We start from the raw sequence: 11,933 nt of genomic DNA on the forward strand, positions 1-11,933 counted from the left end.
CAAAGGAGATCATCATAATATGAGCACCAATGATAGTTTTCTTGTAGCCAAATCTTTGAGCGATGGTCCCTGCAGCCCACAGTCCCAAAATCTCGCCAACCTGAATCATGAATATGTTAGTCTTGACACTTGACTAGGAGGCGAGGTAGTCAGATGGACGCTGGACAACTGACCTGCACACCATTTTGAAGCCCAGATTGCCAGGAAGCGCTCAACTGGTATGTACCATTTGCTAGTTGATGCCCAAACTTGCGTTGAAATGTAGGGTATCCGAAGAAGGACCCAAGCAATGCGGTATCATAACCTGTGAAGCCATTGTAAGTGGGGGTGTGTTCTAGCGTTCCAAGAGATATCTCTGAAAAAGTGCTTGTTTCTCAAACAGTAAATGTCCGCTGACTTACCTTCCATAACAAGAGATAGCGAGATAATCATCGAGAATGCCGAGGCCTTTGGATACATGCGGACTGCTTGCCATAATGTCATCTTGTGCTCGTACTCAGTGCCTTGCTGAGCATCTAGAGTGAGATTGCCAAAGTTGTCCACTGTCTCAGCCATCTTCGCAAAGACAGCATCGTCCAATCGAGCGGTCTCAGGCATTATCCGCCCCTCAACATGCTCGACTGTTGCTGGCGCCATCGTTGCTATATGTGAATGCTGGCTGACCGCGGGATGACAATCAAATCTAGGCGGCAGGGCGGAAGAGTATCGAAGTCAGACCTGTTCGGAGCGACATGGTTCTCCAAGAGCACGAGGTAAATGAAGATGGCTTATATACATTGTGCTCTCTGTTGTCCCATATTTCCCCACACGGGGTAGCGGTGTCGTCCATCCTTCATTACTCCGAATTCAAGTGATTGGGAACCCCGGATCTCGCTAAAGACAATGGAGTGCGCCAGAGGGTGTGAATGTGACATTCTTTTGGCATGTCACCGAGGTTGAAGCTGGATTCGAGTATGTGGTGATGGCCGGCAGACTCGACCAAGTCTGCCCTTTTGCTGTACTCTTCTGAGAAGGGTTCCGTTCATGACGATCAAACTGGAGAAACGCAGGCGGCAGGCTGATCTGAGGTACTGTTTGGAGGATAATTGCGAGATAGGCTATGCCCCTACCTCTCTTGCTCAAACGGGTAAAGAGAGGACAGAGAATCCTACTGCAATGAAGACAGTTTGGCGCTAGCGATGTTAACCTTTGGAAGGTAGCATCGGTCAGGCGACCAACGTCTCCGATCATATACATTGATTGTGAGAGAATGACCGGTTCTCCGCATCATCAGATTGTTGCTGGTCATCTAGCCGATCTGCTCCGACTTCGGGGGTATCGGTGCCGAAATACTTCATGTTTGCTCCTTCAGGCGCAGTCCTGCGGTTGACTCGAGAGGAGGTCAGGAGTGGCTGCTAAAGGAGCCTGGGGCAAAGAAGAGACCCAGAAAGACTGTTCTTCGAGCAACATCGCACCTGTCCTGACAGAGTAATAACTGGTTATATGGTCGAACACCTTCATTAGGCATTACCGAACACTGTCTATCTAGGCAATTGACGCGGCAAGTAGATTAGCACGCATTCCACTGACATTACTTGCTCTTCACCTCATTGCTCTTGGGGAGCCTACTAGTATGACGGAGGTTGTTGGACGCACCGCCTTGGTGGAGATTAAACAACTTTGGCTAGAGGCTTTGATTAGAGATTTTTGGTAATCAAGGTGAGTTCAAACCCATTTTGGATTGAGCAGACGCTTGGCATATTTGCTCAGTTTGTCCTTTTGTATCCCGTTCTGCGACTGCCTCACGCGAACGCGATTTGTTGCGAATAAACTTGAATCACCTCATTCAACAGACAATCATGCCCAACAGTCAATTTTCGTTGTCGAGGACGTACTGTCAGATCCTCCAAGGTCCATAAATGCTCAATTAATGACTCCGAAAGAGGCAGCTCACTCGACTCAACCATGTTCACTTTCACTCCCTTGTTGGGATCACAGTCTGGTACTCGAGCCTCCCAATCAATTCTTGAGCTCGATGGCGGTGTCAAAGTCCTGGTAGATGTGGGATGGGACGAACGATTTGATCCTCGGCAGTTAGCTGAAATAGAGAAAAATGTTTCAGCTCTATCTTTCATCATTCTCACCCATGCTACCACTTCCCATATTGGTGCTTTTGCCCACTGCTGCAAACACATTCCTCTCTTTACTCAGATTCCTGTCTACGCTACCGCCCCCGTCATCGCCTTTGGACGAACCCTCCTACAAGATCTGTACTCTTCCACACCCGCAGCTGCCACCTTTGTTCCGGGCTCAGACAACTCCGGTGCGGATGATCGATCTCGCTCAAATATCCTACGTCAAGCCCCTACATTCGAAGAGATCAACAAATACTTCTCACTTATCAATCCTTTGAAATATTCACAGCCGCACCAACCTACACCTTCTCAATTCTCTCCTGCGCTCGAAGGTTTGACCCTGACTGCATATAATTCTGGTCATACACTTGGTGGGACAATATGGCACATCCAACATGGCATGGAATCGATTGTTTACGCTGTGGACTGGAATCAAGCCAGAGAAAATGTAATAGCAGGAGCAGCATGGTTCGGTGGTGTTGGAGGTGCCGAAGTTATCGAACAACTGCGCAAGCCGACAGCCCTCGTGTGTAGCAGTGTGGGTGCAACCAGAGTCGCTCTGTCTGGGGGCCGCAAAGCCCGAGACGATGCACTGCTTGGACACATTCGAAGTAGCATCTCCAAAAATGGCACAGTACTTATACCGACAGATTCCAGTGCTCGCGTTCTGGAGTTGGCCTGGATATTGGAAAAGGCATGGTCGGATGAGTCGAATGCCTCTTTCCTCAGAAACACCAAAGTCTATATGGCCAGCAAATCAGGAAATGCCACCTTGAGACATGCTAGAAGTTTGCTGGAATGGATGGATGATAGCATTGTACGAGAGTTCGAGGGTGATGATGAGAATACCAGTCGAGGTCAAACACACAGAAGAAGTGGAAGCAAGCAAGTGAATAATGGATCGAAACCCAGCAGGCCATTCGAATTCAAGAATGTCAAGCTCGTTGAACGAAAAAGTCAACTAGAGAAGTTGCTAAAGTCCGAAGGCCCCAGAGTCATTCTTGCTAGTGATTTGTCCTTGGACTGGGGATTTTCGAAGTCCTTGTTGCTGGAAATTACGCAGAGGCCAGAAAACCTCATCATCCTAACCGAGAGAACGGAGCTCAATTCTACGGTCTTCAACACCAGTCACGAACTCTGGAAATGGTACGAGGAGCGACGAGACGGTGTAGCTTTGGAACGGGCTCCATCTGGGGAGCAGTTGGAGCAAGTTCACAGTGGTGGGAGGACGCTTAAATTGACCATCGCCGAGAAGGCGTCACTAAGCACTCAAGAGAGTCAACGATATCAACAGTATGTTGCCACCCAGCGACAAATGTGGGATTCTCTTCTGCCTCCGACGGAACGAGATGGAGGTGCTGCGGAAGACAACTTGGACGACGAATCCAGCTCTTCATCCGAAGATGAATCAGACAACGAACAACAAGGCCGAGTATTGAACATATCCTCAGCTTTGGGTCATGGAGCGAGAAATAAGCTTGCGTTGAGCGACGCCGATCTTGGAATTAGCATTTTGCTCCGAAAGAAAGGTGTTCATGACTACGATGTCAGAAATAAGAAGGGCAGGAATGCTCTCTTTCCTTACACACACGCACGAAGACGAGGAGATGAATTTGGTGATTTCATTAAGCCAGAAGACTTTCTGAGAGAGGAAGAAAAGGAAGAGCAAGATGCTGCCAGAGATGACAAAAACAGTGGTTTGTTGGGACAGAAGAGAAAATGGGATGATGCGAACAATAAGAAAGACGGTCAAAACAAACGCTTCCATGGCCGCAGTACTCGTTCAGCAAGCCCTGCCGGAGGAGACTCGGAATCAGAGGAATCCGAAGCTGAGGGCGAAATTGAGGCCGAAGGTATTCAAGGCCCAGCTAAACTCGTGTTTTCCACCACAGACATCTTGGTCAATGCCAGACTCGCATTTGTTGATTTTGCGGGGTTACACGACCAACGAAGTCTACAAATGCTGATCCCGTTGATTGGTCCCAAGAAACTAATCCTCGTTGGAGGTAGCAGTCAAGAAATTTCTTCACTGGCCTCCGACTGCAAAGAGCTATTGGGCATGAAGGTGGTGGGAGCAGAAGATGAACCAACTGTGGAGATATTTACTCCTTCTGAAGGTCAAATCATTGATGCAAGCGTCGATACGAATGCATGGATTGTCAAGCTCAGCCGAGACCTTGCTAAGACATTGCAATGGCAGAATGTCAAGAATATGGGTGTCGTTACCTTGCAAGGCCAGTTGAAGGTGGATAGTCAAGCTTCCAACCTACATGATGATCCCCAGACTAAGAAACAGAAACTTGACAGCGAAGCCTCTCTGCAGACTGCAGTTCCAACCACGAAAGGCCTAGAGCCACTGCTTGACATCTTACCAGCGAGTCTTGCTGCTTCTACAAGGTCCGTCACAACGGCCATCCACGTGGGCGATTTACGTTTGGCCGATCTGAGACGACTCATTGCACTCGAAGGTCACCTTGCGGAATTTCGAGGTGAAGGCACATTATTGGTTGACGGAATGATTGCAGTGAAAAAGCTTAGCAGTGGTAAAATCATTGTGGAAGGGGTACCAGTTAGTGGTATGACTCCCAGAGCAGCCGACAACTTCACCAGAGTCAAGCGAAAAATCTATGATGGATTGGCAGTCGTCGCTGCTGGATAAAGTCTCGGAAGCTGCTGATGGTCATGAGTGCTTTTGGTATTCCAGTCAAGGTCGACCGTGTCTGTGATGTCCCATGACAGCCACATGAGGCAGTCTGAAACGAATATCTCTTTGTTCTTGGAGGCACAGGCATAACTGTGAGTGCATCGTCGTTTGCTGCATTGGGAAGTAAGCTCAGTCATGGGGAAATTACGTTCGAATCACGGCTCGAAGGCGTCAGGATTGTGCCCCTCAGGACCTTGGAAGGACTATAAATCTGTCTGGTCATCCATCCATCCTCAGCTGTAGATCAGCACTCCAACCATCTTTGTTCACCATCTCGACCGTAGAAGCCGGCCACTTCCTACTTTCTACCAACATCAAAAATGGCGAATCCATTTATGTATCCCTTTGGCCTGCCGGCAATGGCACCTCCACCTGGTTTCGCCGGCAAGACTCAATACCAATATGTGACCAAAGATGGGGGGCCACCAAATCAAGGCAAGCCTCCTGGTGCTGCAGCACCACCAGCAGCAGGAGGCCCACCACCGCCCTACTCGTTCTTTCCACGAGCAGGTTCCTGCGCCCCAGCGCCTCAAGCTGGTGCGTTCTTTGTCCCGCCTAGCGCTGGAAATCCTGGTATGTTCTGTGTTCCGAATGGTAGTTCTCCAGCACCGGCGCCACAACCTCCAGGTCTGGTTTATTTTCCATCGGCTACTGCTCCCCCTCCCGCGCCAATTGCATATCCCATCCCGACCCCAGCAGCTGTTGCACAAGCAGCTGCTCGAGCTCCAGAACCCCCTGTCAGTGGGAACAGAATCAAGGAGAGCCTGGTAGTTTTGAGGGAGAGTGGAGGTGCAGGTTATATAGCATCGAAACACAACGCAACGTTCCATATCTTCGACCGGGGTCTTTTGTCTATTTACACGCCTGATGGAAACAAGAGAATCAACATTCCGTCACACGCCAATGAGGGTTTCAAAATTCAAATGGCAGCATGCTCATTGCCGATGGAGGAATTCATTGAACAACTGGACTGCATCAAGGATGCACCTCCCAATTGGCCTCGATCCCAGATAGGGATTGCGGAGCTGAAAGATTATGGGAATGGGTCATTCGAGGTGGGAACTCGAATCATGTTGGATGATGCTCGCTCAAAGGAAACACTGAGCCAGGTATTCGGCAATGTTGTTGGTGAAGCCGGTCTCGCTCGACCAATATACCTGACCCGGATTCCGTAAGTCCAAAAAGATTCTATCAAGTCCCGCACGCCACTGACATACCAACAGAGGAAAGATGAACTGATCATTCCAGCCCGCTCTATCGATTCTGGTTGACCGTACCCTTCACCAATAATTGAATGGTTACTTCGGATCTTCAGCAGAATACGCGGCAGATATCCGGCAAGCCCTTCGCATCAGCACACTAGCTGGGATGGGACATCTTCAACGTACGTTGGCTGGGTTGATGAATGAGACCATCTCAGACCTCCATGTACTCGGTATATCAACAACCATGACTGTGGATGTCGTGACGGACAAGGGCGAGGAGGGCTGGATTAACTCAAGACGGGATGATTGGCGGGAGATGGGAGGTGGGACAGATAAAGCGAACTGATTGCGAACAAAATCCATTTTCAGTGGCTGTACGGCTAGAATTGCTGTTCATGGCTTAGATTCGAGCTTTTGCACCCAATACCGTGCCAACTGCCTTTTGATAATGACAAGTGATAATCGCTTTCGCTGTATGCCTCGTCTTCATTATTATTGCCAGCTATCTCTGTTGCCTCTTTGGGATTTTGATGAAGTCTACCCCACAGTGAGCCACAACACTGGAATGTCGACAACTTGAACGCGTTTGACTAGGAGCGGATTTATGATTCATTGGTTGCATCCTCCAGGGCCATTGCTCGCTCGCACGCCAAGTTGAGCCGAGGGGGCCTCTCACTTGGCTACCTAGGTTCTTGGCTGTCGATATCTATAACATACGTCCTTCCATTCTGTTCTTCATACCCTCTTCGATTTCTCACACCACTCTCGAGATCTGGCTACCATATCATAACATAATCAAACCATGGCAGCCGTCGCACAGGACTTCTCTGCTGAGCCAGCAGCGGCCAAGCAGACCGTCACCCACCCGCTTGCTCCGTTGACTCCATCGGAGATCGCCACCACTGCTGACTTGTTGAAGTCGGTATGGCCAGCCAACGCCGACCTTCGCTTCAAGATCATCACTCTCGATGAACCTCCCAAGAAGCAGATGATCCCCTATCTCGCTGCCCGGGATAGTGGTTCGCCGTTGCCCTTTATCCCTCGCAAGTCCTTTACGTCATATTATATCCGAAACACCGTAAGTGACCGACGACTGGTGTCTCAGTGCTTGACATTGACATGATATATTTCAGAATCGATTCCATGAGGCGGTTGTGGATCTTTCGGCCGGCAAGGTCGAGAGCAATGTCCGCCTCGGCCCAAATCTGCACGGAAATGCCGATTACGAGGAGATTTTGATGGTGGAGAAGAATGCTCTCGAGGATGAAGGCGTTAAAGCCGCCATCGCCAAGTTGCAGCTTCCCGAAGGCACCGCTGTCTGTGCCGACCCTTGGATTTATGGTAGGAGACGACTCTTTGCTCCTTTGCAAGCCGTCGTGTTCCATTACTGACAACCCCAGGCTCCGACGGCATCAACGATGACGAGCGAATCTTCCAAGTTTTCTTGTACATGCGTGATCCCGCCAATTCGAGCGAGCTGGACTCGAACCATTACGCTTTCCCACTTCCCATCTCACCCGTGATTGACTGCACTGATTACAAAGTCATTCGCATCGACTACTTGCCCACGGGCGCCGACAACACAATCCATGAGCCACGACCATACCAGGCCAAGCCCGCCAACGAATATATTCCAGAACACCACCCACTTCGAGAGGATATCAAACCCTTACGAGTGATACAACCCGAAGGTGCTTCATTCTCTTTGACCCCGACTGGTGAGACGGGCCATGTTCTGCGATGGCAGAAGTGGAGTTTCCTGGTTGGCTTTAACCAGCGTGAGGGTATGGTTCTTTATGATGTTCGTTATGATGGAAGACCACTCTTCTATCGTCTTTCACTCTCGGATATGAGTATTCCATATGCAGACCCCCGCCACCCATTCCACAAGAAGCAGGCCTTCGACCTGGGTGATGCCGGTGCCGGTGTTATGGCCAACAACTTGAAGCTCGGATGTGATTGCTTGGGCCACATTCAATATCTATCCGCACATTTCACGGATGACAAGGGCGTGCCTACACCCTTCGAGAACTGTGTCTGCATTCATGAGCAGGATGCTGGTATTGGCTGGAAGCACACCAACTATCGAACCGGTCGAGCGGCGGTGGTGCGAAATCGAGAATTGGTGCTGCAGAGCATCATCACGGTCTCCAACTACGAATACATCTTGGCATTCATGTTCAACCAGGCCGGAGAAGTCATCTACGAAGCCCGAGCTACTGGTATCCTCAGCACGCAGCCAGTCGATCACGAACTCGACCAGGTTGGTGTTCCATTCGGAACCGTGGTACATCCTGGCGTCCTGGCCGTACACCATCAACACATCTTCAGTCTGCGTGTCGATCCTATGCTGGAGGGTCACGACAACAGACTCGTTTACGATGAAGCACACGCCATGCCTATTGACAAGGACTGGAACCCCCACGGCATCGGCTACACGGTGTCTGAAACGGTGGTGGAGAAGTCGAGCGGTATTGATCTGGACACATCGGTGAACCGAACGTTCAAGATCCAGAACGCCAGCATTCGCAACCCCGTCAACGGCAAGCCTGTCGCGTACAAGATCCACGTACCAGACTTCCAAAAGATCCTCGCCCACCCAACCTCCTTCCACCACAAGCGGGCCGAATTCGCCGACCACAACATCTACGTCACCTCACACCAAGACCGCGAGCTATACGCTGGCGGATGGTACACGAATCAGTCACGGGGTGGCACTGGTGTGCGCAGCTGGGCACAGCGCAACGACAACGTCAAGGACACGGATATCGTGGTGTGGGTGCAATTCGGCATCAACCACGTGCCGCGCATCGAGGATTTCCCCGTCATGCCTTGTGAAATCATCAAGGTGAGCTTGAAGCCGGTCAACTTCTTCGACAAGAACCCGGCACTCGACGTGCCGCCTAGCGAGCAGAGTTTCAATCAGAGCACGCTGGTCGCCGAGCAGCACCATCAGCCCTCGGTCGAGGCTGTCGTGGGCAAGGATTGCTGTGTTGTGGATGATGCGGCATCGAAGAGCAAATTGTAGGATCTTTTGATATGTGTTTCGTGAGAGGGTGCTGGTGGTGGCTGCAGATGGATCTGGCATGCATATATTTTATTTTACCGACCTAACCACCAAAAGTGGTGGGATTACATAGTCGAGGAGTGTGAGGCTTTAGAGCGACGATAGATTCTGATACGCTCAAGCACGAATATGAAATGATCACGAGCAGTTGGGACGTGGACATGAATGGAAATCCCAGCTCATGGGGAATATGAACATTCCAGGCATCCCGCCTAGCCCTGGATTAATTTTAGCACCTGCGTGGGCAAGAAAAACAAGCAGCCGTGGCAGTGAGCTTACCATCACCTGAGAACCTGGGGTGAAAAGTGCTTGGTGGTGCTTGACATCTCTTGGGGCTTGGAAGTTTCGGGCATGCATACGCAGTTGGCAGGTAGCAAATAGAGAAATAAATGGTGGGATGTCACCCCCGGTACAACCATCAACCCTTGGTCGTCACCCCTCTGAGTCCTTTCTGTGCCCCAAGGGCCCCTCGGACGGCGGGCGGCTGGGCGAAGCTCAAAGGAATCATCGTTACTGGGAAACCCTAAAGGTGAAGATCCCAGTAACCGCCACTCAACAGCTTCTCCAACTTCACAGAGCCACAGGTTTTGTTGGAAAGCACCCTAATGAGACAATGGTTTGACAGGGATCCAAGCCACCCTAAGGGTTTCAGCCTTCGGTTGGCGTTGCATCTTGCATAAATCTGGAGAAAAATTCAAGAGCAGGACCGTCCTCGTAGACCCTGCGGCCGTGCCACGCAATCCAGCATTGTCCGGGCGGTCATACTCAACCCCGTGTTGGGTATAGACCTCGAATTCTTCCCTCTTCATACATACATAGTATCTTATGGTCTAAGCTAAGATAGACTTCACACTCGTTAGTCTCTCATCTCATTGCGGCGCAGTCCTTGTTACTTCAGCCTGGCCCTCTTAATGGTCTGATTCTCACTCTCACCATCTCACGGTCTCTTCCCAGATTCAAACGTCCAGCTCAACAACCAGTAACCCCTGGTGGTCGACACCCTCCATCACCCCTTCCTTCCTTCCCAGAACTTGACGACCACAACACGCACCTTCCACTCGTTCTTACACGAACCCATTGCACTTTCCAGACTCAACTCACCCCACCTTCCTCTGCGTCACCTCCTGCGCAGGGTTCTTCCCCCCTCTCTACCCAAAGCGCGGTTGGCGCAAAGCAATGCGAACCAGTCTGTAACACCAGAAGTCGAAAACAAGCTCACAACAATGGGGTGGCCACAATGCAATACCACCGAGGAGGACATGCTCATCACCGAGGATCCCATATGGCATGACTACACCTTCCACCGCCTGGGCCTGTGGCTGTCCGCCGTCTTCAGCTTAATCGCCATCGTCGTCTCCTTCTTCCTCATTTTCATGCACGCAACACATTACCTCAAACCCTTTGAACAGCGCCACATCATCCGCATCCTGTTCATGGTTCCCGTTTACGCCGCCGTCTCCTTCCTCTCTTTCTACTACTACAATCACAGCGTCTACTTCGAAGTCCTCAGAGACTGCTACGAGGCCTTTGCCATCGCCTCTTTCTTCAGTCTGCTCTGTTCATACGTCGCCGCCGACCTGCACCAGCAAAAGATCTACTTTCGTTCGATAACGCCGAAGAATTGGGTCTGGCCCATGAAGTACTTCCAGAAATGTACCGGAGGCGCTGAGGCCGGTTGGCTGCGCACACCGAGGAGCGGCTTGACTTGGTTCAATGTCATCTGGGTCGCTATATTTCAATACTGCTTCATTCGTGTCTTTTGCACGATTGTTGCCGTCGTCACTCAGGCCTTCGATCGTTATTGTCTCGAGTCGCTGAATCCTGCCTTTTCCCATATCTGGGTCATGGTCATTGAGGCCATCGCCGTCACTATTGCCATGTACTGTTTGATCCAATTCTACATCCAGTTGCGACAGGATATCCAACAACACAAACCACTCCTGAAAGTCCTGGCCATCAAGTTGGTCATTTTTTTGAGCTTCTGGCAGACAATGGTCATCTCTTTCCTAACCAGTTCAGGGGCGGTCAAGCCGAACAACCAGATACAAACTCCGGATTTGAAGGTTGGCATTCCAGCCATGTTGCTGTGTATCGAAATGGCTCTGTTTGCAATTTTGCATTTGTGGGCTTTCAGCTGGAGGCCGTATTCACTAGGATCCAAAACATACATCGCAGAAACCGTCCCTGGTGAGACTCCTGGAGACAGATCATACAAGGGAGGTTTTCTCGGGTTAAAGGCAATCTGGGATGCTTTCAATCCTTGGGATATGTTCAAGGCAACGGGTCGAGCTGCGAAGTGGCTGTGGCGAGACCGCAAACACCGACACAAAGACGCGAGTTACGATCTATCAAGGAAGACCACTGGCAGCCCCTATCCCGAGAATGGACAGAAACTATCAAACCTCAACGGCCCAACAGCATACGGCGACAGTGCTCTGCAAGGACGCTTTGCTGGTGGCGACGTTGATGAGGGCCAAACCCTGTTGGCAAATAGCCAATCCATGCCAATGTCACGACCACATATCGCGCAATTCGATAATGACCGTGCAGATGTTCACAACGACTATTATCATACTAGTGAGATTGGTGTAGCATCCTCAAGTTATGGCGACCACCGACAACAACAAAATTACCAATATCAACCGCCACAGCAGTACCAGACGTACGGTGGCCAGGAGACGGGTGTCGCCCCAGCACCCTACCCTGACCAGCAGCGCGAGCATACTGGTCAAGTAAGGCGAGAAAATCGAGTCTCAATGCCCTATGTCCCCAGTCAGCCATTTCCTGGAAGTTCGGATCCCAGGCAGAAAGATGGTGGTAATATGCCTGGAGGATTCGTGTAA

The 11,933-nt window shown here is 50.6% G+C and overlaps 4 protein-coding genes across 4 annotated transcripts; all 4 read left to right on the forward strand.

Annotated features, from left to right (window-relative positions):
- Positions 1-1,944: 1,944 nt before the first annotated feature.
- On the forward strand, positions 1,945-4,773 carry LTR84_008109 (uncharacterized protein; the record flags this gene model as incomplete). The annotated part of the gene is made up of 1 exon (XM_064851659.1): positions 1,945-4,773. One exon carries the CDS (start codon positions 1,945-1,947, stop codon positions 4,771-4,773), a length of 2,829 nt encoding a protein of 942 aa, XP_064710662.1.
- Positions 4,774-5,138: 365 nt separating this feature from the next.
- LTR84_008110 (uncharacterized protein) lies at positions 5,139-5,993 on the forward strand (the record flags this gene model as incomplete). The annotated part of the gene is made up of 1 exon (XM_064851660.1): positions 5,139-5,993. The coding sequence occupies one exon, from the start codon at positions 5,139-5,141 to the stop codon at positions 5,991-5,993; it is 855 nt and encodes a 284-aa protein (XP_064710663.1).
- Positions 5,994-6,825: 832 nt separating this feature from the next.
- LTR84_008111 (uncharacterized protein) lies at positions 6,826-9,051 on the forward strand (the record flags this gene model as incomplete). The annotated part of the gene is made up of 3 exons (XM_064851661.1): positions 6,826-7,101; positions 7,157-7,364; positions 7,424-9,051. 3 exons carry the CDS (start codon positions 6,826-6,828, stop codon positions 9,049-9,051), a joined length of 2,112 nt encoding a protein of 703 aa, XP_064710664.1.
- Positions 9,052-10,313: 1,262 nt separating this feature from the next.
- Positions 10,314-11,933, forward strand: LTR84_008112 (uncharacterized protein; the record flags this gene model as incomplete). Its single annotated transcript, XM_064851662.1, has 1 exon — positions 10,314-11,933. The coding sequence occupies one exon, from the start codon at positions 10,314-10,316 to the stop codon at positions 11,931-11,933; it is 1,620 nt and encodes a 539-aa protein (XP_064710665.1).

Source organism: Exophiala bonariae (assembly GCF_035927105.1).
Source record: "Exophiala bonariae strain CCFEE 5792 chromosome Unknown scaffold_3, whole genome shotgun sequence".
NCBI lineage: Eukaryota > Fungi > Ascomycota > Eurotiomycetes > Chaetothyriales > Herpotrichiellaceae > Exophiala > Exophiala bonariae.